The 27,655-nt window shown below is 43.7% G+C and overlaps 1 protein-coding gene across 2 annotated transcripts; it reads right to left on the bottom strand.

Annotated features, from left to right (window-relative positions):
* Positions 1-636: 636 nt before the first annotated feature.
* On the bottom strand, positions 637-27,655 carry LOC117646122 (lactase-phlorizin hydrolase-like). 2 transcript variants are annotated; one of them, XM_034386839.1, is made up of 11 exons: positions 27,501-27,655; positions 13,853-13,991; positions 12,500-12,630; positions 10,861-10,995; positions 10,653-10,778; positions 8,396-8,579; positions 7,908-8,144; positions 7,124-7,281; positions 5,422-5,565; positions 1,129-1,235; positions 637-860 (listed from the first exon to the last, which is right to left on the bottom strand). In XM_034386839.1, exons 1-11 carry the CDS (start codon positions 27,591-27,593, stop codon positions 647-649), a joined length of 1,668 nt encoding a protein of 555 aa, XP_034242730.1. In that variant the 5' UTR covers positions 27,594-27,655; the 3' UTR covers positions 637-646. The 2 variants fall into 2 exon arrangements, with proteins under 2 accessions (XP_034242730.1, XP_034242731.1); XM_034386840.1 differs by lacking the exons at positions 12,500-12,630; positions 13,853-13,991; positions 27,501-27,655 and adding exons at positions 12,015-12,069; positions 12,217-12,248.

Here is a 27,655-nt window from a genome sequence, read left to right as displayed (position 1 = left end):
CAACATTTTTTTCGACGAAAATGGTCAACCACCTCCGACTCGTGTGAAATTCATTTCGAACCTTGCTATGGATTTAAGGAACAGATGACTGGTACCCAATGTACTGTTTTGACGCATGTTAATGGCTTTTTTAAAAAAAAACGCGCAACTCTTTTTACTGCACCAAATGTTAGCAGTTACTCAAAATGAAATTTTAAAGCCAGTACAGAACAAGGCGCCAGTTCACAAAATGTGCCTAAACTATGAATATTATGATTTTTGGACTTTTTTGAACCCGTTCGATGCTTTGTTCTGAAAATGCGTAACTTGTTTCCCACTAAATGTTAGCAGATACTCCAAATGAAATTTTAAACCTGGTTTCGATGGCCAATTCATTCAAGCCCAAGTGCTTCCAATTTTTATTGTTGAAAATAATTTTTAGGGCCTTTATGGTCTTTAAGGTCTTTAAGTTGTGCCGGGTGTTGTAAGGGAGCCCACCAGTAGTACAACACTTCATTCAAGCTACTTTAAGTTTAAAATTTTTCAATTTTACCACATTCCTTCCGGCTTTGTTTTGCAAAGGTCGTGGGCAATATGTGTTTCTTATTATGGCTTTAGAGGAATTGGCTTTTGAAAGAAAAACAAAATGAAGACCTGTCCTTGATCGTTATCGTTTATTGAACGTGGCAAATGCGCATGTTGCTAGGGCGAAGAGCAGAATCCCAGATGGGCTCACGGTGCTGGAGTGAGATTTCCCAGGAGGCTGCACGTAGGGCACGCGACCGCTTTCCATCATCTCGCGGAAGAATGTCGAGGAATACTTCAACGTCCGGTTGAGGGAGCCCGAGTCGTAATCGACGTGGACGAGTCCAAAGTTTCGACTGCACCGAAAACATACATACGAGTCAACGTAGTGCACTTACCCTGGTGAAACTGAAGCGCAGTTTTAGGCCTTTCTTCACAGGTTGGGTTACCATAATAATTCTTTATTGTTTTTAGAACAATAGTTTGGAAAAAAATCGGGAAGTTCTTCGCAATACTTTGGAACATTCACACACGTAGAAGTGAAATAATTATGTCAGGACCGTAGTACAATGTGTTCGGGTCCAAACGCACTGAAATAGTTCAGCTTTGAGTTGCAATCCTCACCTGAATCCTGCAGTGAATTCGAAAATGTCCAGAAGAGCCCACGCATAGTACGCAAACACTTGTACGTCGTACTGCTTCATGGTCGCCATGAGTGACCGAAGATTCGTCTGGAATAAGTTTCAAGACAATAAACAACACGAGAAGCATTCACTGTTATGCAACGAATGTGACATCACATTCGTTTGAACGTGACACGGCCATCATGCGGCCTTCTGATGCAGGTGTCACATTCGTTTAAGCGGGTCCATGGCATGACGTCCCCATTTTTTTCGTCCCGCAGACAATTCTTCCCCACCTAAATCGTCCCCAGCAAAATCATTTAGTCCCGAGTGTATTTGTCCTCATTTCTTCGGCGCTACCCCGTGCCGACAAATTTGTGGCGATACTCGGTGCACCCAGGCCGACAATGGAAACCACTACCGCAGCAACCCGGTGGGTGCGGGACACGGGCCAAAATGGAAGGCCAACTTTTAGATTCGGAGAAAGAAGTTAAAATTCTAAGTGTAAACGGCTATCTATAGAATAGGCACACAGAAAACCATGACGGGTCCAGGACATACTGGATGTGCAGGCGACGTCCTGTATGTAAACGCCGAGCCATAACGACCAACGACCACTCTCATTCCAGGAACGTGACATCACGTTGAAACGAACGTGACAAAATGTCACATTCGTTTGAGCATTGTGTCACATTCGTTTGGGTGTGAATTGGCCAAAAATCAGGTAGTTCACATTTAAACGAACGTGACACAATGCTCAAACGAACGCGATGTTGTCACGTTCGTTTCAACGTGGTGTCACGTTCCTGGAATGAGAGTGACGTCCCCTCAAAGTAAGCTCTCTGATAGCCTCCGTGCGTTTCCCGTGAGCTGCCACGGCCTCCTAGATCACGACAAAAAATTCACGGTAGTCTTCTGAACAACCGCTAGAGAGCAACACGACAAAAACCGAAAAAAGTGCGCTTTGTCTCGATTTTCCTTCATGTCTCATATTACCCCGTTCTACGGTATTTTAATTTTTCTGTACTTACATCGATCTTTTTAATTACATATAAGGTACCGAAGGAAGCTCTGCCGCATCTTCCTGAAAGACATACGATGAAGAGGACGTTCAACAGAAGGAGGCAAGGAAAGTTCCCTGACAACCCCAAGAGCCTTGAAGATCTCGGCGAAATTCCTCCAGAATTTGCAACTACGTTGAGAGGGAAGCCGTTCTTGCTGTACGACTCCTACGACGACGAGGAGGAGGAGGACAGCGATGATGGGCAAGAGAACCGACGGCAGAAGCGAATATTACTTTTTACATCAAAGGTTGATCTGAAAAAGCTCTCAAGGTCAGAAATACTGCAGATGGACGGAACTTTCGACTCAGCCCCCGGTAAATGTGAAGAGCGCGGATGCGTCGTCCTAGTCCCCGTTTAGTCATCCTGGATTTTGAAAAGGGACTTATCAATGCCTGCAGGCTGGCTTTTCCAAACGCAGAAGAAAGATTGTGGCTGTTCCACCTGCGCCAATCATCGCTCAGGAAAATCCAGGAGCTGGGCCTGCAGGTTGCTTACCGAGACGAGGAAAACACCGAGGTGAGGGACTCCTTCGGGCAAATAGTCGGCTGTGCGTTTGTGCCGACGGAGGACGTCGTGGCCAGTTTCCAAGAAGCGAAGGCGAACACCCCTAACGCCATGAAGCCATTTGCTCAGTACTTCCAAGAGACGTATGTGTCGGGAAAGCGGGCTCAGGGTGGTCGGAGGGCAGTGCCACCTCGCTATCCTCCTCACCATTGGAACCAACATGAGGCGGCCCTGCGGAACGAACCTCAAACCAACAATACGCTGGAAGCGTGGCACCTCAGATTCTAGGTTGGTATGACTGCAGGGGGTAAAAGCAGAGGATATGGTGAACATATAAACCTAACTAGATTTGTTTTTGTTTTAGGCTATAGTGGGGAAAAGTCATCCTGCGGTGTACAGTCTGATCCAAGAGTTCAAGGAGCAGGCCGATACAGCAGTCATGATCGCCGAGCTCGGACTGGGGAAAAGAACGTAAAGCAGCCGAGCGCCGGAAATACAGAAGGATCAACGGGAGGCTGAAGAACCTGGCCGAAGACTACGAGAGGTTTAAGGCTGAAGGGCGTAGACTTGACTACCTGCAAGCTTGTGGCCACACAGTTGGTTTGTAATTGATGTCGAATAAAACACTACAAAGGAGAGGACATATTTATTTGGGGACACTCAAATTGGGGACAAATTAACAGGGGACGAAAAATGTGGGGACGAATTGCCTTGAGGACAATTTTCATGGGGACATTCAAGCCTGTTCCCGTTTAAGCATGGATCAACATTCAAACGAATGTGACATCACATTCAAACGAACGTGACAAAATTCACATTCTAACCAAGGGGAAACTACTCCGAAAAAATGTGTACACCTAATGCAAAATTCAAAAAAATTCAACAAAATTCAAAAAATTCAGTAAAATTCATAAAATTAAAAAATTCACCAAAATTCATTGAAATTCGTCGAAATTCTTCAAAATTCACTGAAATTCATAAAATTCATTGCAGTGCAAAAATTGAAAAAGTGTACAAAATTCATCAAAATGTGTCAAAGTTCACTGAAATTCATTAAAACTCACTAAAATTCAATGAATTTCAATGAATTTTCGTTAATTTACGATGGGATGCATGATTTAAACCTGCGTACGAAAACGTGAGGGGAGCCCTCGCGGAGACCGTGTGGTTGTGAGGAGAAAGGGGGGGAGGGGAGGAGGTCTCTCTTGATTGCTAACGCTGCAGCCCGCGAGTGCCACATAGCAGATGAAAACTGAGCATGGCTACCGGTGTGTTGGCGCTACTACTCTGACTCTTACCAAAGCACAGGTGTTCTAGTCCTAAATTTTACAATTTTTAAAACTACGCAAGCGTCTTTCACGCCTCTACACGGTCCAAAATTTTGTTTGAGTTGGAACTTGTGGGTCAATTTTGAAGGCGCGGCGGCCGAAGGAGGCTCGGTGTCAATGAATGGCGTCCCGTGGTGCAGGCGGGCCGCCGCCTCCGCCCCCTCCCCCCTCCCCGGCCGGGCTCCTCGACCTTGCCTAATTGCGGGGACATCTGTTAACAGTGTCATTTCTTTGGGGGATGGTCCTCTGTCCTCGCCGTTCTTCACAGAAAACCTTCTCGATCCTTGTGGAATGTGTTTCGGACGGCCCCCGGCCGCTCAGAGAGCGCACGTGAGTGCGTGTTAGCAACGCGACGGAAACACGCCAATACATTCACACCAAAGGATGAACAAACGAATGTTATTCTTGATCGCATTTGACACCCTCTCCAAGTCTCACGCAGGAAAGACGGACAGACGTGGGCGGTGGGGCGCCGAGTATGGCAGCGCCTGCATTCACGCGTCCGAACGGGTCGGATGAAACAGAGGGATCTGACACATTCGTTGGACCAACCCACTACTGCGCGATGAAGGCACAGACTCCCGAGGACGTTGCAGCCCACTTCTTGGATGCTTCCGAGATGCCCTCGGTGATCAAAGGCTCAAAAATTCATTGAAATTCACCAAAATTCATTAAAAAACAGAGAAATTCATAGAAATTCATTGAAATTCATTGAAATTCATGAAATTCAAAAACTGCAGCCAAGTTCAAAAAATTCATCAAAATTCAAAAAAAATCTTGAAAATTCGCAAAAATTCATTGAAATTTGTCAAAATTCAAAAAATTCAACAAAAATTCAAATATTTCAAAAAAATTCATGAAATTCACGGCCATGTACACCAAAATTCAAAGTAATTTCCCCTTGATTCTAACGAATGTGACGTCACATTCGTTGAATAACAGTGTGATGATTCTCGAACAGTAAAAGAGGCAGAAGCGCCCAACCGCAGTTTTCAGCATATCCAAAGTATTGTTTACAAAACCGTGTAACAGGGGGTAAAGCAGCCTTGTGCGTGCGTGAAGCTATGCTCGCTGCTCGGCTGAGTAAACGACGTCATTTTTAGATTTTACGCAAAATTTCCTATTCGTAGGAGACAATGGGATGGGCTTTCGCAGTCGTAAAACAGTTTTCAACTCAAAATATAATCAAAATTTACGGTACCACACATACAGCGACCCGATTGTTTGCCACTATTCCCCGAGTGGCGGGCGTGTTGCATTTTGAATGTCGAGGCCAGTCAGTTCTGCAGCTTTATTGTAAGGCCTTGACCTAATTAGTCTCGTAACCCATCTCAGCCCGACTTTTAATGTTGACATTTTCAGAAAAATCCTTCGTTAAAAGTGGGGTGGTAAACTTACGCTGTGGAAAGCTGCTCGCACAGTATCCTTGACCCACAAGGACTTGACGTCGGCAAAGCCGTTCTCAGTGACTGCGATCGGCAGATGGTACGCGTTCCATGTCCACATCAGCGCATCGTGCATTACGAACTCGTCAGCTCCTGTCTGTGTAAAAAAATCTCATTCAACGAACGTTAATGAAAGCAGATGATACTCGTTTGGTTTTCTTGTACGGTGTAGTATGGGTTCATTCCAAAGATAGTATTTAAAAGCTGAGTCCTTTGTGCGCTGTAGCGGGGAGGGATTGTGAATGTTGCGCCCAGGCCGTCGCGCGCGAGGAGGGGGTGCCATTGTCGAATTCCGCGCAGGCTGCGGCTCGACCACAGACTCACCAGCCCGCCCCGGCAACCAGCCCCTATTATATTGTTAGGATACAACTTGGTTTTTGGACTCTCGAGTAAAAGCTAGCTGACACCTTTATGTGTCTTTTAGTTGTAGTTTTAGGTAGGTTTTTAAGTAAAGGTATCATCTGCTAAAAAGACGCAATTCCGGTCAGGGGCAGGCATTCAGTGAGCGCAAACGGGAATCTACACGAAAAGAAGAAAAAAAGAAATCTGCGGACGTATCTTAGGTCAATTCTCGAAAAGTTTTGCGAAATTTACGATGGATGATCGTGGATTCACTAAAGATCTATCGTTTAACCAGTATCATTTCCGTAAATTTCCGAAGGTTCCTTCTGCGAAGTTTCATCCAAAGGTGCCCTCCTCAATTTCGGAGATTAATTTTAACATGGTAAGTTCAGAAGTACCCTACAAACAGGTTTATCACCAAGAATCCATACGCTATATATAGATATAGCGTCAATTGGTGCGACGCTTTTGCATTGCACATGAAGTGCAATGCCTTCCCTTTCCCGCATTAGCATGGAGCTTTTACGGGACGCATTGCACGTAAGGTGCAATATAGCTTTGGTATTGCGCGTATTGGTGCGATATACTCTGAAAATCTAGCGGCGTGACTTCGTGCTGCTGCAGGGGCGTGAATTAAGTGTCATGCCATAAAACGACAAGACAGAAGAGTCATGCCTAAATTCGGCGTGACTCAGAAATTCACGCCATTTTTTTTTGGCGTGAATCTCCTGTCATGCCGGTTTTTGGCATGACTTTTCTCATTCAACGCATTGAACGCACCAATCCACATGGTCAATTCACGCCAGATAACGGCGTGACGCACACGTCACGCCGTTGTTAGGCGTGAATTTCCTGTCACGCCATTTTTTGGAGTGACTTTTTGTCACGCCATAATTTGGCCATGTGTCCGACTATTCATTTTCTAGTGGTCTCAGTGCATTGGACTATAAGACGTGCTATATTCAGAGCGTTTGGAATCCCAGTGAATATTTTGACCCAGTACGGTTTAATAAAAGTTAAGCAATTTAAATGCTTCAGTACGTGAAAAATGCCTTGACTTGTTTGAAATACAGAAAGCTGGGCTTGCACTGCTAATCCAAGTGTGGACCAAGTCCACGCTAGGTAGCCTGGACCACGAATGGTCCACGCTGGGAAGCGTGGACCACGGATGGTCCACACTTGGAAGTGTGATTGGCCTATGAGGAGTACAACGCTCTGAAGCGTGGACCACAGCTTGGTCCACGCTACCTAGCGTGGACCTGGTCCACACTTGGATTAGCAGTGTGCAGTGATTTTTCCTGAACTTTTTTCACCTCGTCGTATTCGTCACCAGCGGCCATCCTCACAAACGGGAGGTCGTCCTCAATGGCGCGCAGCAGCCTGGGCATTCGGTCCCCGCCCGTCGTGCCGTGGTCGTACGCTACAGTGTAGCTGTTATACACGTTCAAAGCGATGAAGTCGGTCGCACCGCCTGAAAAATAGGCATGTCTAAGGCTCAATATTATACCGGGCACAGGCCGGTCCGTGTACACCACAAACCCTCCAATTAGCTTACACGGCCAAGTACGCACTCTCCCAAGTGCAAACTTAGAAAGTGCACACTAAAAGGGGGTCAGATTTGGCTTGGCCCCGCAACTCCATGCTATGTACATGCAATTGCAAGTGTAGACAGGTAGGCATTTTTGTTTCCTTGGAAAAGGATTGTGGTGCAAGAGCAATGAACAGAAGCAAAAACTGCCCTTTTCGCAAAATGAAAACAGTGCACGCTGTTCTTGAACGCGGGTTTTGCTGTTCTATTTCGTTTGAATGTAGATGTACGTTCAAAAGAATAACATTCTAATTACGTTCAAGCGAATGTGACATCGTATTCAAAGGAACGTCACAAAATGCACACGTTTTCTTGAATATGACGTCACATTCGTAAGAATGTGAATTTTGTCACATTCGTTTCAATACGATGTCACATTCGTTTGAACGTGGATCAACATTCAAACGAATGGGACATCAAATTCCAACGAACGTGACAAAATTCCCACTGTAACGAATGTGACGTCACATTCGTTGAACAAACAATGTGTGAGTGACCTGTTCGCTCACCTTGTAGAAGCTGCTTCTCCGTCTCATTGAAGAACGGCAGTCTGGACTCGGTGAGGCCGCGCTCTGCGTTCCGCATGTCCACAAGGAACCGCGTCGCCTCTGAGTAGTCTCCGTAGACCAGGGGGTGCACCACCGTGCCTGAGAAGAGCTGCATGAATGCATCTGACGCCAAGACGTCCTCGGACCGCGTCGACGCAGGCACTGCAGGCCACACCAGGACCGACGAACCCACCCGGCCTGCGAGCAAAAAATGAAAATGACGCGATGTTTCGGCACACCTGAACCTGACGGGGTAGACACTATCTAGCCCAGTGACCCAACTACACTCTCAGACTCGTCTTGACTTTTTACCTCTTGCCGAAAAAAATTGTCTTTGGCTTTGTACGTTTTTGTTTAATTTTATTCATTTTATAAATATTTTATTTATTTTATCTCCTGATGGTTCATACATTTCAATAAAAATATCAATCATTGTCCGCAACGCATACCTTTCTGAGAGTCGTAGTACGTCTCCTTGTAGAGGCGGTATGCTCTTGCGTGCGCCAGGTTCATGTGGTGCATGCATCGGTAGGTGACATCCTCATCCGCTGGTGCGAGACCCAGAGTTGCCAACACGGTGGGGAAATACACGCAATAGTTGTTTGGCTCGTTCATAGTGACCCAGTACTTGACCTGCAGAGCCATCACAAATTATTCAGTTATAGTTGTACGCAGCTCACATCGTTTTTTCTTTCTGAGCTGGCAGCCGATGAATGAAGAGTTATCACTGATTCCAGCGATTCCAGGGATGTGGTGTCACATTCATAATTCATGCTCAAGAACACAAGAAACTATTATGGACTTTTCATGCGAATGCATGCAACAATGCGTACGTTAGCTGAACATGATATTGAGCATCACTGTGTACATAGGTGAAAGATGCACTAATGCACACAACGATACATTTCATAATACGCAGCTTACAGCTTACGTACATATTGCACACTAAATTCTTATGGACTTTTTTATGCATAGTTATGCATGCACAGATACGTCCATATGTTACGTATAATATTATGCATCACTGTGTACATTTTATGCAGGAAGATGCATAAAATGTACACAGTGATGCATAATTTCATACATACCTTATGGACGTTTCTGCGCATGCATAACCATGCATAAAAAATGCGTCCTTATGCATTTAAAAAGTCCATAAGAATTTAGTGTGTGGTGCTTGCATAAATTATGCATTAAAAATGCACAATTAGGCATAATAAAATTCCACAAGACGTTGGGTGTCCCAGGATAGTTTCAAAATGCCTTTTAAGAAGAGTGCCAGGGATGGATCTGTAGATGACACAATATGAAGAAGATTTGTGCAAATCGATTGAGTTTTGGACTGAGCTTGTAAACGGATAGTTTGGCTCGCCGAGTCTAAATGTGCCACTATTATTAAGATCACACTAAAATTCCAAACGCTATAAGTATAGCACGTGTGGTGCAATGCGATACAGTCAGACGCCTCTATTTAGCCGCTCTCACTGTTGGCTATTTGGGAAAAAGTTATCCCCACCACTCTGGCTCGAGGCGAGCCCGGGCGGCCGGGTCCGGGACTCCCGGCCGGCCGGCTGACCCTCGCACGGCGCCGTACTAATCCCCCGGCCAGGCTCATTTTTGAAAATGCAATTTGCGTTCAAATTTTCGGCAAACTGTTTAGTGGAGCGTGTTCCTGGCGTCAAAATAGGCAGGGTCGATGTAAATTTCATGCCAAAATTCGAATTTTTGACCAAGTTACTGCAGCCAGCCACGCCCGTCAGGAACCCGGCACCGCGTCCAAATAGCGATTTGAGGCACTTGTAAATGTCAGATCGAGTTGAAATTTTGAAAGTCTATTGTTCAAAGCATAAGGATCTCCCGGAGTTAAACAAAAGTGTGGGTTGGGTCGGTCAAAAGCGTTCAAACTTGAACATTTTCTTGTTCAAACAAGGATGTACCGTAACTTGGTCAAAAATTCAAATTTTGACATGAAATTTTCGTTGATTCTGCCTATTTTGATGCCAGGAACACGCTCCGCTATACAGTTTGCCAAAAATTTGAACGCAAATTGCATTTTCAAAAATGAGCCTGGCCGGGGGATTACGGCGCCGTAATCCCTACCTGCGACGGTCAGCCGGCCAGCCGGCGGGTCCCAGACCCGGCCGCCGGGACCAGCCCCCTGACTGTTTGCTATTTAGGAAACGCGCTTCCCGGTCGGCGGCGAAATAGAGGCGTTTGACTGTAGCCTTATTGCACTCTACGTGCAATGCGTCCCGAAAAGGCCCTATGCTAATGCATGGGAATGGGGTGGCATTGCACTTTATGTGCAATGCATTGCACCAATTGGCGCTATACTCATAGCGTTTGGGTTCTCAGTGCAGAGGACCACAAGTGGGTCAGATGATACCCTCAACTTTGAAATTAGCAGATTCTGCAAAATAGTGAGCTTGAGAAAAGTTGACTTTCAGTTCTTCAACAAATTATCTCTTTTCATAGAATCGGATGAAAATTGGCCGACCTACGGCCGTTTTTGAAACCCGGTCAACCGCGATACACCAGCACGTCTAGTGGCGCAAAATTCAATCGCTTGCAAGCCTTGTGTCATCTTGCAGACTCACCCCAGCACTCTCCAAAAAAGGGCAATTGAAATTATCTCATGAGACACTCTCCATTTACAACCTTTCATTCGTACCACATACCCATCCATCACCCTCAACTCGACTTCACCTTTTGACCAAACGTCTTGAATAGAAAGCCAGCGTACTCCACGAACTTGTCCACCATTGCCGGGCTGCCCCAACCATTCAGTTCCTTTTCTAGGCTGAAAGGGTGATCGAAGTGGTACATGGTAACCTGGCCGTGAGATTAGAAGGGATTTAATCTCACACATCAAGAGACAAATAAAAGGTCAGCACCAAATAGTCATTTATCCTACCATGGGCTCCATACCATTGCGCAGGACAGCGTCAATATACCTCCGATAGAAATTCACGCCCTCCTCGTTCGGTTTGCTTGCATCTCCAGACGGCAGAACTCGCGACCATGAGATGGAGAAGCGGAAGGAATTGAGCTGCAAAGGCGAACATATTTAGCTTGTGGGGAGACGCCTAAACTGAAACCTCAAAGACTACCGGACTAAGGGAGAGTGGGGTAATTCCGGACACGGGGTAATTCCGGACACTTCGATTTTCACTGGGTTTGAGTGAAGATAACTCAAAAGCCCGCCTAACAGAGGAAGATAATCAGTCTAAAAGGAGAATTCCAAATCGCCAAAGTAGGAGGTCAAACCGTTTGCCTGTGGTCGCTTCACGAAATTTGAGTACCATCAAAAATAGGCCAAAGCTGCATCTTTCCCTCGTATTTCCATGTACTTATCGTACCTTACCGTCAAGTTCAGTCCCATGACTAAAATTTTATCATATTATATGGTCATTGGACTTTACTTTGGCGTTTCGGGAGTGCTCGTATGGCTCGCCGTTTTCTTACAGTTGAACATCAAAGGTTTTCACTACCTGTGGGGTAAATCCGGACAATTAGGGTTATTTTCTTCAATTTCCCGCATAATGTTAAGGTAGTGGGTTCAAAATTGTGGACATGCATCCCCACCGTTAAGAAGGATAAAGAAAGAACGAAAAATAGCATTGCAGCTATGTTTAAGAGCTTTACTTGAGACAGTGTTGTCAATTTAGGGGTTTTGATAGAAATTATTCCTTATAATATGCTTTGAGTAATAATCAAACACTTCAGTTCGCAGCAAATGTCCTTAAACGCCTTCTAAAAGCATGCCTGACATCAAAACAAGCGAAAGTAAGCTCGAGTAGTGTCAAATTTTAAGGTCGTCCGGCATTGCCCCATAGGTCGTCCGGAATTACCCCAGCCTGGGGCAATTCCGGACACGTGCAGGGCTTTTGTTAGGCGCCTATATCTCCCTAACCGTTGCTGAGATTTGGCTTTCATGTATACCATTTTGAAGGTAAAGGTCCATACTTTACTCTCCTGTCATAACATTTAACCCAAGAAGCATATTCAAGCTCAAAGACCAAAAAGAAAAAAAGCGTCCGGAATTACCCCACTCTCCCTTACACTCACAATGTCTCTGAACAACTTGGTTACCATCTGGATACAAATTTGTGCATTCCCAAATCTGGTGACAAAATAAATGCAATCAAACAAATTCATCACTGCAGAGAGGAGCGTATCCAGGGGTCATGACCCCCTTCGCCCTCCTCAGAACGCGGCTAAGATGATGCACAAAATAGTTTCAAGTTGGTAACAGAAATTGTCCACAGACCTGTAGCTATCGGACATAACAGCGTATCTACCATAGGTTTCCCTATGGACATACGTTGTTATGTCAGATGACCGCCCAGACATTCAGCGATATCAGTTTTGAATTGAACTGGACATGCACAAAAGCAAACATCATCAGAGATTGAAAAAAGGCAAGATAGGCCCTGGCCTCTATCATTCCCAAGGCGTGAAAAAAAAAAGAGCGAAGTCTTGAGTGAAGGTTGGCAGCCCACACAAATCCAATCTGCCCATACTGTGCGCTTCCTTTTGGCATGGGTACTCACTTTCATTTGCCCAGCAAGTGCCAGGTCTTCTACGTATCTGTGGTAGTGGTCTGCTGAAACGTCTGAGTTGTTGGGGAACATTTGATTGTCCTTCACGTGTACAACGCTGTCCAAGACACTCTCGGCTTTTCCTAGAGAATCATCAACACTGTTTTAGCTCTACACTGCAGCTAATTGTTTGTTTAAGGAAAAATATTATCAACCTCGTCTTGATAAATCTAAGGGGACAACCACTCCATTTTATTTCGTACACAGGATTCTTCAAAGGAAGGGACTTCACGAGACTTCGCATGATTAAGCGTCAAAGATATGGAAGATCTCGCGAAATTTTGCTGAGATTTCACCAGATTTAGACGAGATTCCGCGAGATTTCACCTGATTTCGTAGGGATTTCAACAGATTTCTAACGATTTCGCGAAAGATCTCGACCATTTAAGTGTTCAAAGGATTTTGCAAGATGTTGCCCCCTCTGATAAATCTATTAAGCGTCTATATGCACAGAAGAACGTGTGTCAAGCACAGAAGAACGTGATCAAGTTGCCAGTCTGCGACTGTTTTCTTCTTTTGTGACTCACGCTGCCATAAAAGCAAGTGGTCTCACAACAAATAAGTGGAGCTTTATCGTTCAGTGGGTGACTTGGTCACTTTTCGAGAGTTTAATACGGTCCCAACGCTTTTTTGTTCTTTCATAAAGGTAATACTTTACAGCTTATCTTTAGCCTGCTGACGTTGAGTGGTGACTCGTCACACGGAGTGTCGTGTGTCCCACTCGAGGCTACCCCAAAGTGCGTGCACAAGTGAAGAGATGCTTTGTCATTTCAAAAAACATCGGACTCGAGTGGACAACTACAGGAGCTACACAGTGAAAAAAAGTACTTCTGTACGGAAATTGTACTGAGCAGTAAAGTACGGAAGTACGAGAAGAAGTAAGGAACGTCCGTGTTAATTCATGTAAACGGGCGCAGAATAAAAGTACCGAAGTTCCGCAGCTGACGGGTAGTATAGACGGTCCGGGCAAATTGTTCAGCAGATTTGTGCCATCACTGCCTCCACCAGCTTTTGCTGCTTCACTGTTATTCCTGCTGTTGAACTCATTTCAAATGCAACAAATTTTATATTGCATTTGGCGCTACGAAAATTTTTGGCACTGCAAGTGCAATAAATAATATATTACGTCTATTATCACTATCACGCCAAAATACGTGGGACAAAACGTGAGGAACTTATTGCATCTTTTACTCACTGATTTTTTGATTGCTGACACAGATGCGATAATTTGAATTTTTATCGCTGCTTGAAACTTAGCACATTAGAAATACATATCAGCGCTATCCTCGTTCCTCTCGTACTCACCCTCTTCGTTCCATGCTCCTTCGGCCTGGCATGCAGACAGTCCAGCACCAACGAGAAAATTGACAGGGAGTTGTTCACTGCCATCTCGGTCAATGCCTTTGGTGTTATCTGGGCTGTTTCTGGCAACGGCACTCCTTGACTGCAACGGGACCGACATAAAGAACCGGGTAAGTTCTCCTACAGACTTAATTTGCACGATATTAGTAAACTGCCGCGTTGAATGGGAGTCATTCACGTGCAAGGCGATAAGACACAGAACGGAGAAAGAGCCGGAACAAATTGAACAAAGAGTGTAAGAAATTTGAGAGATTGCACTCTCATTGCACTCTCATCTGAGTTTTTGTTAAGACGTTTGTGCACTGCAAAGCTGGTGGTAATTTTGCTTGCCATAAAATTGGCAAGCTGGTTTGAATGCCAAAAATTGGCAACCTTGGCCCGAAAGTCCCCCCCACGCTTGCCAAAATTTGGCAAGCTTATGAAGATTTCCGACCAAAACTTGCCAAATTTTGGCATTCAGAACGGCTTGCCAAACTTGTGGCGAGCAAACCTACCACTGGCTTTGCAGTGTGCACATTAATAAGCGTATTCACATACGAAACCCTCTTAAAGAAATTAAGTCGTAAAGTCTTCTACTAGCCAGGGGAAGGCCTTCGGCCTCGCTGCTGAGCTGTATGGAGCTGCAGATGAAATTGCATGTTCATCAGCAGTTGGTCAGTAATAAATTGTCAGGTCATTTTAAAAAATGAGGTGGAAATGTTTATTAGTGGAATTGTTTATTTTTTGTTCGTGAAATTTATTGGGGTATAACTGAGGGAAATATTGACTGAAGCATATGGAGCCAACCTAACCTACCTAACTCAACCTAACCTAGCCCCACCTAACCGAGGAGGATAGAGTCTAACCCGACCTAACCTAACCCAACTTAACCTAACCTACCCCAACCTAACCTACCCCAACCCAACCTACCCCAACCTAACCTACCCCTATCTAACCTACCCCAACCTAACCTACCCCTACCTAACCTACCTCAACCTAACCGAACCTAACCGAGGAGGATGTCTAACCCAACCTATCCTAACCAACCCGAACCTAACCTACCCAAGGGAAAGAATCCCTATGATTTTAAAGGGACGGTCCCTTTCCGAAGGGGCCAAGCCCTATCCGAGAATGGGTTTGGCCCCTTGGAAGGGGCTCAGCCCTATCTGCCATAGGGCCGGGCCCTATCAAGTTAGGGACCGGCCCTATGGACTTGGGGACCGGCCCTTTGAGCTTAGGGATCGGCCCTATGGACTTGGGGACCGGCCCTTTGAGCTTAGGGATCGGCCCTTTGGACTTGGGGATCAGCCCTATGGACTTGGGGATCCACCCTCCAGACCACAAGGCCCTATAAATCAGCCTGCCAGTTAGGCAAAATGTGGGTGATTTAGGTAGGCAAACCCGCTACACACCTATTAAGGGTATCTTGTAAACGGCTTTAGATAAAGTGTCGGCGACACTGCCATTGTTATCAGCGTCAAAAGTTTACTCTGGAAGCGTTTCTTATATTGTACATTGATGTTCAAGAGGCAGATGTTTTGAACACTTGAACACTCCGCGGCACGTCCCTTACCAAAGGGATATTTCGCGGCCCTTTGACAAAGGGGACTGTCCCTATCCATAGGGGCTGGCCCTTCCATGGGGACCGTCCCTATCCCAAGGGGCCGCGAAATATCCCTTTGGTTAGGGACGTTAGGGATTTTTAGGGGTTCCCAAGAACCCCTATTGTCCGAGGTCCGTGGATTCTTCCCCCCCCCCCTCTCCGATTTTCAAATAAACAACTCTAAACTATTTCAACCATGAAAAAAACGAAAATTCCAATTTTTTTCGAAAATTCATCGTGGAAATTTTCCATAAACGCAAAAAACATAAATTTGCAACAATCGAAAACGAGAACCGTTAATGATATGAAAAAATGGTTCAAATAAAAAATGTGCCACTCCTCAAAACTAAACCTCCTGGCTCATCAAAGTAACAAGAAATCATATATGTTCTGAGCAAATGGTCAAAACATGAAAAAAAATCTCCATGGCAACGGCATGGTCCCATCGTACCACCCGTCAAAATTTAAAGTCGCCCATTTAAAACTAGGGGTACGCGCCGTTTAGTCTGGGCGCGTAGTGTGGCTGAGCGATGCGAATTGGCATAGTTTTTGCACTTTGGACTTTGCTTGAGTAGACGAAATGTGCAATGATGGGCTCATATTGAGTGAACTTTAGACCAGGAGCACAAATGGAAGTGATTTTCGTTATCAGAACACCAAAAACTGCTGGGATCAAAGTCAAACTCAATATAAAAATTTTGGTCCAAAATTGGTCAAAATTCGGTTAAATGTGAGTCTGGGAAAAGTTTGGAGGTCATTTTTGAGTTCAGCACACCAAAATCTGCAGGAAACCATATAAAACTCGACTTGAAAATTTTGGTCCAAAATGACCTAATTTGGGATGAAAATATAAGTCTGAAGTCGAAATGGGAGTGATTTTCGTTATCAGCACACCAAAAACTGCTGGGATCAACGTCAAACTCGATTTAAAAATTTTGCTCCAAAATTGGTCCAAATTCGGGTAAGTGTGAGTCTGAGAAAATTTTGAAGGTCATTTTTAAGTTCAGCACATCAAAAACTGCAGGAAACAGTATAAACCTTGACTTGAAATTTTTGGTCCAAAATGACCCAATATGGGATGAAATTATAGGTCTGGTGTTAGAAGTTTGGGTCAGGGGACAATTTAGATGTTAATATTGAGGTCAGCGCACTGAAAACTACTGCGAAACACACAAATCTCAACTTGGAAAGTTTGGCCCAAAATTGCGTAGCTCTAGATGAAAATGTAGGATTGGCATTGAAATAAATGTAGTTTTTGTGACTAGTACACTGAATACTACATACAATACTTTAGACTCAATTTCTTTCTGTATATTGTTCCTATTTGTCTTCATGAAGCACCCTCTGTCGTCACCAATTCCCTGATGCCACACCAATGCGAATCCCTCAGTCGAGTAACATTCAATTGCCAGCATTGAATCGCTTAATTGGCTACTTGTATGCTTGGGTCACTATTCGATATCTTTTTTTCCTAACTAATGAATTCACAATTTTATAAGTAATATTTAAGAAACATTTTGCCATTCTTTCATTGCGAACCAGTGAATAAAACAATATTGATTGGAACATGTTATCACAGTTAATATTAAGAGAGTCAGTTTAGGGTAGGCTGATCTGAACCAGTTAACGGGGACCAATTATTGTCAAATCCAGTGATTCGTCACATAGAGTCCAATGCCAAGGCTACCCAAAACTTAATGAACCGACATAATTTCTCTTACTCATGTAAACAATACTGAGTAGTACCAGTTATATTAACTTCGGTGAAGTTAAAAGAATCGTCTCATTAAATCGAATCACTTATTCACTCACCGCTCAAAACCTGAGTCGTCTCTTTGAACCCAATATCAATTCAAACTATATTCGGATTAAATATACACAACCATACATTGATTCTATTAATCAACACATGTTAGTTCTTTTGCACTCTTGTCAGCTTGCAGTTTTGAAATAGAATGTATTTCTCGAGTCCAAACTAAGTATGCCTGCTAATTTCAACACAAGTTATTTATGCATTTCCCTGATTTCCTCTAGTATGAAAATTTAAAAAAGAGGATGACACTATAGAAAATGAAATATGTAGATGCCCACAATACAAAAGGTGAAAATAAAAACATTCTTTTTACAATGCTCTGTCAAAGTGCACTGACCTGAAGAAGATTCCCCTCTAACGGGGGAGGGGGGCGAGGGGAACGAAAGACGTAAATCATTTTCACTTCCATTCTCCATATTTCGCTGTGTTGATACTCCAAAAGGGTTTTAATCATTCTAGAATGTTGAAAAACTATGGCCGATCTCATTTCCAAACCCTTCTGCTCGTTAATTTGTTTTATTTGCTTCTGTCCCGTATTTGAGAGCCGCTGCCGCAGGTATGAGAAATTGGTGAGTGCTTAGTGCTGCCAACCTAACCATGCTAATAACCTGATTCAAAAATATGTTTTCAATATTTCAAACGATCCTAAACAACGATTTGAAACAAACTCGTGTTGGGGGGTACTAAGGCGACGTTAAATACGAAATCTTGAAACTATAGCCACTGTAGTTGCTGAGAATCGTTGGTGAGTACAAACAGACTCACAGACAGACAGACAGACGCACGACCAGTCACTTTTCAGCGCGCCCAAACACGGCAAGGGCTTCGCTATCGCTCAGCCAAAAAATCTAAACGCCGTGAAATTCGAAAATGCTAATGCTAACACATTGCACGGTGTCTCAACGTTGGAACATCTTTAAAGTCTGTCACTACTAAAAAGTTCGTAGCAGAAACGACACATCAAATTAATTTTCGTGGGTTGGCACCAATATGCTTCCCGTCTGCGCCCTTTCGAAAATCGCGAGGCTGAAAGAACGAACAGGCGCCCATTGAAACTGCCCCTCCATTGTTGCTGAGGTTGGATTGTTTGGCATGCTCTCAAAGGCTGCGGTTGTCTTGTCATGTTTTCCTCGATTTTTAACCAGTTATGGAAACGGGAACACCGTGCAATGCGATTAGCATTGGAATTTTTTCCCTTGGGTAACCGAGGAGGATAGAATCTAACCCAACCTAACCTAAACTAACTTAATCTTAATGCCTGGTTCTTGAAAAATAAGCTTAGTCTAAATTTGAAGAAAACTAATTATGTATTGTTCACTAAAGCAGCTGTCACTGAAAAGAATCTAAGCATTCAAATTGGAACAAACATCATTGAAAAAGTTGATGAAGTTAAGTATCTCGGTGTTCACTTGGACAAACATCTGAGCTTTGAGAGCCATATTAATAAGATTATGCCTTCAATACGAGCAACAATCCGATTACTCTTCAGATTGAGGAACACTGTACCATTCGAACTGCTAAGAATTACCTATTACTCGTACTTTCGCTCAGATATGGCATATATGGCTTCAATTTGGGGAAATGCTAATCAGCTAATCCTCAATAAAATCAGAGTCCTTCAAAACAGTGCTCTTAAATCTGTCTTGAATGTCGGTTATTACTTTCATACTAAGAATTTATATATTGTCTCCAATATTATGCCCTTCGATTGTATTGTTAAAGCACAGTTGGTCATCCTTGTCTATAATCATGTTCATCAAAAGAAACTCCTAAACTCAAATATTATTGTTAACTCCATCATACACAGTCATCACACACGTAATGCTAGTAATTATCAATTGCCTAAAGTTAAATCTACACTATACGGCCTAAAAACATATTTTTATAAAGCCTTAAAGTATTGCAATGATATTCCCTTAGACATAAGAAATGTATTCACAAACAGCTTCAAGAGTAAGGTGAAAGCATTATATTTCTCTTGTTATTCCAACCAAGTATAAAAAATGTTTTGTATTTCAATGTACTACCCTGCTTGTCTCTTATTTATTCTTGTTTACTTGTTCTTGTTACTGGTATAATTTTGTTTATTCTATGTTATCTTTTATTTCTGTTGGTTTTGTTTATGACATCTCGTTCCTACACTGTTATCACTGCTACGTATTGTAAAGTTTATTTATAGTCCATAACAGGGCATCAGCCCTTTGGACAGTAATATTACTTGAAATAAAAAAAAATCTAACCTGCCCCAACCTAACGTTGGACTATGGAGCCTGGATTATGGACTTTGCAATATGGAGCCTTGTACTATTGATTTCAGTGTATTGACATCGGAGTATTGACTTTGGAGTATTGATCTTCGAACATTGATCTTTTGATTATTGATTTCCGATTATTGACCTTGTACTATCGATCTTGGACTATTGACCTCGGACTATTGACCTTGGACTATTGTCTCTGGGCTATTGACCTCGGACTATGTATGCACATACCTCTAGGAAACTAAAGGTATTGGGGGGGGGGGCGGACAATTGGGATGTCTAAATTCCCCAACAGGGTGCTTCGCTTCGCTCAGCATCAAGAGACCGAAAGCATATCCGACCTCCAATAAAAACAATGAAGAGAGCGAAGCCAGCGGTAATTTTGCTTGCCAGAAAATTGGCAAGCCGTTTAGAATGGTCAGATTTTGGAAACTTGGACCTGAAATGTTCATGAGCCTGGCCAAAGTTTGCCAAGCTGGGGAGTGTTTCCGCGCCAAGCTTGCTAATTTATGGCATTCAAAACGGCATGCCAATTTTGTGGAAGGCAAACTTACCGCTAGCACGGTAAAAACGGAACCAGGTTTTCCCAGGAAGCCAAAAGTAAAGGCATGGGCGATTTCCAGGCAGTTCCTGAGAAAACCAGGAACCATCTTTCCCGTGAGCTTTGCAGCCCCAAATAGCATGAAGCCTTAATTCCGAGAACTTGCTAAGAAACAGTCCACAAACGATGTTTCGAATGTCAAAGAGCCATACGATATCGACAAGGAACCAAGAAATCACTGATGTCCAGAGCATCCAAGCGACAAAAAAACGATAATTTCAAACATAAGTTGTAGTTTTTAGAAAATATGCTAATCTTGAAAACGGCCAATGTTTAATCCAAACTTTGTGTTTGTCACTTCCTTCAACCTATTCGAGAATACCAGAGCCATGAAGAAAGAAATAAAGGAAAAATTATCAAGGTGTATTTGTTGGCAGAAATAGTCTACTTTGATATCTGTGCATCCAGTTGAACCCCCCTATCACTAATTTGTAAATTGCTGTAAATCAATCCACATGTCTAAATTTTTATCTTCAATTTTTATCTTATTCTCTGAAGTAGAATACTTCATTGGCTGAGCGATAGCGAAGCCCGTTACTCCAGTGGGGTTGAAAAGTTTTGTCTGTCTGTCTGTCTGCGTGTGTGTGTGTGTGCACTACTCCTCCTGAACGGCTCGGCCGATCTGGCTGAGATTTTGCAGGGTCATTAGGTATGTCCTTGGCTCGCCACACACCAAAATGCAGCTTTCTATCTCAATCCATTCGGTCATATCAGCCAAAAAACACTTCAAAATCGACAGAAAAAAGACAACTTTTTGGTACTTTCAACTTTTTGTCAAGTTTCATATCGTTTCATGTGTTTTTGAGGCTGCTGATGACGAAAATAGAACCCGTTCGGGCCACCGATCGAAAGTTAAATGCCATTGGTGTAGATTTTGATGACCAAATACTATTTTTTGAGGGGATCACGCCCATCTCTACGGCCTGCCTAGGGAAGCAGCCTGCCGGAGGCAGGTTAGCGCCGCAGGCCAAGGTAGGTGAATACACCAGGCGTGGATGGTCGAAACTGGCGCAGCATCGCGAAGCCTGTTACGACCAGACACGGTCTGGCGTACACCTACCTTGTATTGTACTACGTATCGTGTTTAAACTAGGACAACCTGACAAGCTGTGAGCTTGATAACACTGGTAAAAGTAAAGCGTGGCAACAGGTTTATGGGCCGAGATTCCCCATTCAAACGCATGAAGGAATTTCCACACTCTCATTCCAGATATGTGACATCATGTTGAAACAAATGTGACAGAATGTCAAGTTCGCTTGAGCAATTTGTCACAGTTAAAACTAGGGGTACGCGCCGTTTTGTGTGGGCGCGTAGTGTGGCTGAGCGATGCGAATGTGCACTTCGGACTGCAGCTTGTGTTATTGAGTGAAATGTAGGTCTGGGGTATAAATGGGAGTGGTTTTTGTTATCAGCACACAAAAAACTGTTCGGAGTCATTATAGACACGCAGCGTTTAAATAATAAAAACGGGTCTTATATACACGCAGCGTGTATATAATATAAATACATCTTATTTTCACGCAGCGTGTCTGCAAGGCCCAGTTTTATTATTTACACGCAGGAAAAGTTTTGCTGCGTGCAAATAATATTTTGGCTTTTATTTAAACGCTGCGTGTCTCCAAGGCACCAAAAAATTAATGGCACGCAGGATTGTAAAAAGTCTTCCGACCGGCGACTGAGTCCGACATGGCGGCTTGGTGGGTGAGTGGGTCCGTGCTTGCACGGGAATTTTTTGGCCCGGGTTCGAGACTCGCCTTCTTCTCAAAAAATTCTGCGTGTCAATAATGAAAACCGGTGTTGTTTGAACGCTGCCTGTTTATAATAAATTCACATGTTATTTACACGCAGCGTGTCTGCAAGGCCCAGTTTTATTATTTACACGCAGGAAAAGTTTTGCTGCGTGCAAATAATATTTTGGCTTTTATTTAAACGCTGCGTGTCTCTAAGACACCAAAAAATTATTGGCACGCAGGATTGTAAAAAGTCTTCCGACCGGCGAATGAGTCCGGCATGGTGGCTTGGTAGGTGAGTGGGTCCGTGCTTGCACGATAATTTTTTGGCCCGGGTTCGAGACTTTGCTTTTTCTTAAAAAAAATTTCTGCGTGTCAATAATGAAAACCGGTGTTGTTTGAACGCAGCGTGTTTATAATAAATTCACATGTTATTTACACGCTGCGTGTCTCCAAGACACCAAAAAATTATTGGCACGCAGGAAGCTCTTGTGTCCTTCCCTTTTGCGCCGTCAGTAGTGGGACGCATCTGTGGACGGGACAAAAGCCTAGACTCTTGTGTTTTGCGAATGAATCTAGGAGGTTTTTGCCGCGTTCGCTACGCAACGCCACCCAGCGCGACATGAGCGTCAACACACCTCAAGAAACAGATGCGTACCACTACTGACGGCGCAAAAGGGAAGGACATAAGGGCTTCCTGCGTGCCAATAATTTTTTGGTGTCTTGGAGACACGCAGCGTGTAAATAACGTGTGAATTTATTATAAACACGCTGCGTTCAAACAACACCGGTTTTCATTATTGACACGCAGAAATTTTTTAAGAAAAAGCGAAGTCTTGAACCCGGGCCGAAAAATTCCCGTGCAAGCACGGACCCACTCACCTACCAAGCCATCATGCCGGACTCATTCGCCGGTCGGAAGACTTTTTACAATCCTGCGTGCCAATAATTTTTTGGTGTCTTAGAGACACGCAGCGTTTAAATAAAAGCCAAAATATTATTTGCACGCAGCAAAACTTTTCCTGCGCGTAAATAATAAAACTGGGCCTTGCAGACACGCTGCGTGTAAATAACATGTGAATTTATTATAAACACGCAGCGTTCAAACAACGCCGGTTTTCATTATTGACACGCAGAATTTTTTGAGAAGAAGGCGAGTCTCGAACCCGGGCCAAAAAATTCCCGAGCAAGCACGGACCCACTCACCCACCAAGCCGCCATGCCGGACTCAGTCGCCGGTCGGAAGACTTTTTACAATCCTGCGTGTCAATAATTTTTTGGTGCCTTAAAGACACGCAGCGTTTAAATAGAACCCAAAATATTATTTGCACGCAGGAACATTTTGTCCTACATGGGCACCGTAGGTAGACGTCTGAGGAAAAAAATCCTGCGTGTAAATAATTTTTTTTCTGTTATGTGCACGCTGCGTGTACATAAAGTCAAATTTTATTATTTAAACGCTGCGTGTATATAATATTAGTCAAAACTGTTGGGATCAACGTCAAACTCGATTCCAAAATTTTGGTCCAAAATTGGTCAAAAGTCGGTAATGCGTGAGTCTGGGAAAAATTTGGGAGTCATTTTTGAGCTCAGCGCACCAAAAACTGCAGGAAACAATAAAAAACTTGATTTGAAAATTTTGGTCCAAAATGACTTAATTTGGGATGAAAATATAAGTCTGGAGTCGAAATGGAGGTGATTTTCGTTATCAGCACACAAAAAACTGTTGGGATCAACATCAAACTCAATTCAAAAATTTTGGTCCAAATTTGGTCAAAATTGGGTATAGCGTGAGTCTGGGAAAAATTTGGAAGTTATTTTTGAGTTCAGCTCATAAAACACTGCAGGAAACAATATAAAACTCGACCTGAAAATTTTGGTCCGAAATGACCTAATTTGAGATGAAAATATAAGTCTGGAGTAGAAATGGAAGTGGTTTTCATAATCAGCACTCCAAAAACTCCAAGAATCAATATGAGATTCGATTGAAAAATACTGATATCGAATTGATCAATAATCGGTAAAAAATGGGTCTGGGTTGGTCTTCATGGATCACCCTTTGTCGTCACCAATACCCTAATGCCACACCAGTGCGATTCCTTCAGTCGAGTAACATTCCATTGCCAGCATTGAGTCACTTAATTAGCTACTTGTCTGCTTGACTCACTATTCGATACATCTTTTTCTTCAAACTAATGAATTCACAAATTCATAAGTTATATTTGAGAAGCCTTTTGTCATTCTTTTATTTAAAACCAGTGAATTAAACAATATAGACTGGAATATATAATCATAGTTTTTATTAAGTGACTCAGTTTAGGGCAGGCTGATCTGAAGCATTCGACGGAGAACAAGTTTTGTCAAATTCAGTGAATCGTCTCATGAAGTCAAATGCAGAGGCCACTTGTTGCTCAATACGCCAACTTAATTTACCTTATTCATGCCTTGTGATATTTTATCTTTAGAATAAAAGAATACAGTATAGTATTAACATTGGGCTTACATTCAGAAAGCCAGCTTTTAAATCATTACCAATACTTGGTTCCAGTTGTCGGACACAAGCTTTGGTGAAGTGAAAGGAATCGTCCCATTAAAAGCAATTACCAAGTCACCCACCGCTCAAAACCTGAATCGTCTCATTGAACCCAATATCAGTTCAAAATATGTTAGCACTAAATATGTGGATTATTTATTGCAAAAAATACATCTATTTATGGATTCTTTTAATCAATAGATGTAAGTACTAGAATATTTATGTTAGCTTGCAGCATTGCAATAGAGTGTCATTTCCCCGAGACAAACCAAGACAATTAACATGTCCTCTAATTTCAACAAAAGTTATTCATGCATTTACCTGATTTTATTTACTATGAAATTTAAAAATTAGGATAGTATCAGAGAGAATAAAATCAGTAGATGCACACAAAGGCAAAGAAAACATTCTATTTACAATCCACAACTACACTCAGTGCACTGACCTGTTCCCCTGTGACGGGGGAGGGGGAAGAGGGGAACGAAACACGTAAACCATTCTCACATTTACTTTCCGTATTTTCCTCTGTTGACACCCCGGAAGGGTTTCAATCATTCTAGAATGTTAAAAAACTATCTCAGTACCTATTTGAGAACCCCTTTGCTCTTAAGTTTGTTTATTTGCATAAGTGCCGTCCCGTCTTGCAGACGGCTTGCAAGCGCGGCAGCCGGTATGAGAAATTGGTCAGCCACACGCTGCTACCAACCTAAACACGCTAATTACCTAGTTCAAAATGATGTTTTGAATATTTCAAACGATGATAATTGTTAATCTGAGATAAACTCCCCCTGTAGGATGTTAAGGAGACTTCAGGTGTGAAATTTGGATACTATTCGTTCAGTAGTTGCTGAGAAACGTGAGTGATTACATACAGACAGACAGACAGACGCACGACCAGTCACTTTTCGGAGCGCCCAAACACGGCAAGGGCTTCGCTATCGCTCAGCCAAATTAGCTTATTCACATTCAAAAGAATGAGACACAATGCTCAAAAGAACGTCACATTCTGTCACATTTGTTTCCACGTGATGTCACGTTTCTGGAATTGGAGCGTAGTCTGGCTTATTCAGTTAACGAGTCCGACATCCCACCGACTTACGACCGACGTAGGACCGACTTTGTACCGACTTTCGGCTGCCTCTCGTGGAGGGGGCAATCTTTATATATTCAAAGTAATGGGTATTTATGAGTTTTCACACTGAAGGGCGACCTTAAAAACAATCAATCCAAGTAAAAGGAAGTAAGCACCGAAAACAAGGATGGCAAAAACAGGAAATCCAGCGGGCGACCCCAGCTGAAAGTCGGCACGAAGTCGGTCCTACGTCGGTCGGAAGTCGGTGGGATATCGGAACTCGTTAACTGAATAAGCCAGTCCTTGCTTCATTTCAAGCGTAACGTATGCAAGCATAACTTTGTGCTTGACTCAATCTTAGAGTTGCACTTAAGCTTGACCAGTATGTATTGTGATAAGCACTAGTAAACTAATCAAAGTAGCAAATAAACAAGGTAGGTTTACGCCAGACCGCGTCTTGTCGTAACAGGCTTCGCGATGTCTCGCGGCCTGTTCCTCCAATCCGCGCCTGGCGTACCTACCTTGGCCTGCGGCGCTAGCCTGCCTTCGGCAGGTATTGGCTTGTCCACCGTCCGTTACTTCTTACTTCTTGCATGCTGGGGGGCTCTACCCCCCAGGCCCCCCTTCATTCCAGATAGAGTTGCTTCATCTACAGATAACACGATCTTGACCCTTGTAACTTTGTACCTTGTCGGGGCTGGGGGGCCCCGGGCCCCCCAGACCCCCCTTCTTCCAGGCATAAGTGATCTGCCTGCAGAAAACTCGATTTTTCGCCGTTTTTTAGGTGGTTTTCGGCTATATAAACTGAACCAGTTGAGCTAGGATGGTGAAATTTCGCGTATGCCGAGCCAAGAACATACCTAATAAGCCTGCAAAATCTCAGCCAGATCGGCCGAGCCGTTCAGGAGGAGTAGTGTACACACACAGACAGACAGACACACAGACAGACAGACAAAACTTTTCAACCGCACTGGAGTAACGGGCTTCGCTATCGCTCAGCCAATAAATCAACTGAGAGGCTGGAAAGCAACACCGTCAAAAGCCGTTTTTTGAACGAAACATCACTTGTGTAAATTTTGTCAGAGGGTCAGAAACATGTCTGAAATCCTGATCAAAAATCGCGCTCCTCTGAAAGCTGAAATTCTGAAAACTCATGCTGATTGGCTGAGCGATAGCGAAGCCTGTTACTCCAGTGCGGTTGAAAAGTTTTGTCTGTCTGTGTGTGTGTGTGTCTGTGTGTGTGTGTGTGTACACTACTCCTCCTGAACGGCTCGGCCGATCTGGCTGAGATTTTGCAGGGTTATTAGGTATGTTCTTGGCTCGGCACACGCGAAATTTCACCATCCTAGCTCAACTGGTTCAGTTTTTATAGCCGAAAAACACCTAAAAAACGGCGAAAAATCGGTTTTCTGTAGGTAGACCTCTCCTGTCCGGTTGAAAGGGGGGGGGGGGGGGCGGAGCCCCCCAGCCTCGACAAGTTGAAAAGTTACGAGGGTCAAGATCGTGTAATTTGAAGATGAAGCACCTCTACCTAGAATGAAGGGGGGTCTGGGGGGCGGAGCCCCCCAGCATGCAACAGTTCAGAAATAACTGATGATGGACAAGCATTGTCTGCCGAAGGCAGCCTAGCGCCGCAGGCCAAGGTAGGTACGCCAGGCGCGGATTGGAGGAACAGGCAGCGAGACATCGCGAAGCCTGTTACGACAAGACGCGGTCTGGCTTAAACCTACCTTGTATTGATGGCATGAGTTCTCCAGAATGTCAGAATATGTTTTCAGCTTTCAGAGGTGCGCGAATTTTGATCAGGTTTTCAGACACGTTTCTGACATTCTGACAAGATTTACACGAGTGATATTGATTTCTAATAATTGAATTTGCGTATGCCTATCGTATTTCAGGAATCTCGGTTTTTGAGTAATTAGCTCGATGCAAGTTTATCATGTTGGTTCCAGAAACGGCTTTTTTTGGAGGGGGCAGCATTTTCAGGTGGACATCACTCACGATGCTGTTCCAGCGCCCTTCCACCGACGGTGAGTCGTCGGGAGCGGCGCTGCCGAGCGCGCAGAGAAGCCCCACCAGCAGCGCCCGCTTCATGACAACGACTGACCTGGCTCACTTGGAGTCGCTTATCTTGTCGGCTGATGTGTGGACATTGC

Source organism: Thrips palmi, unplaced genomic scaffold, assembly GCF_012932325.1.
Source record: "Thrips palmi isolate BJ-2018 unplaced genomic scaffold, TpBJ-2018v1 HiC_scaffold_19, whole genome shotgun sequence".
NCBI lineage: Eukaryota > Metazoa > Arthropoda > Insecta > Thysanoptera > Thripidae > Thrips > Thrips palmi.
Note: the sequence above shows the minus strand (reverse complement) of the source record. Positions and strands in the feature narration are given on the sequence as shown.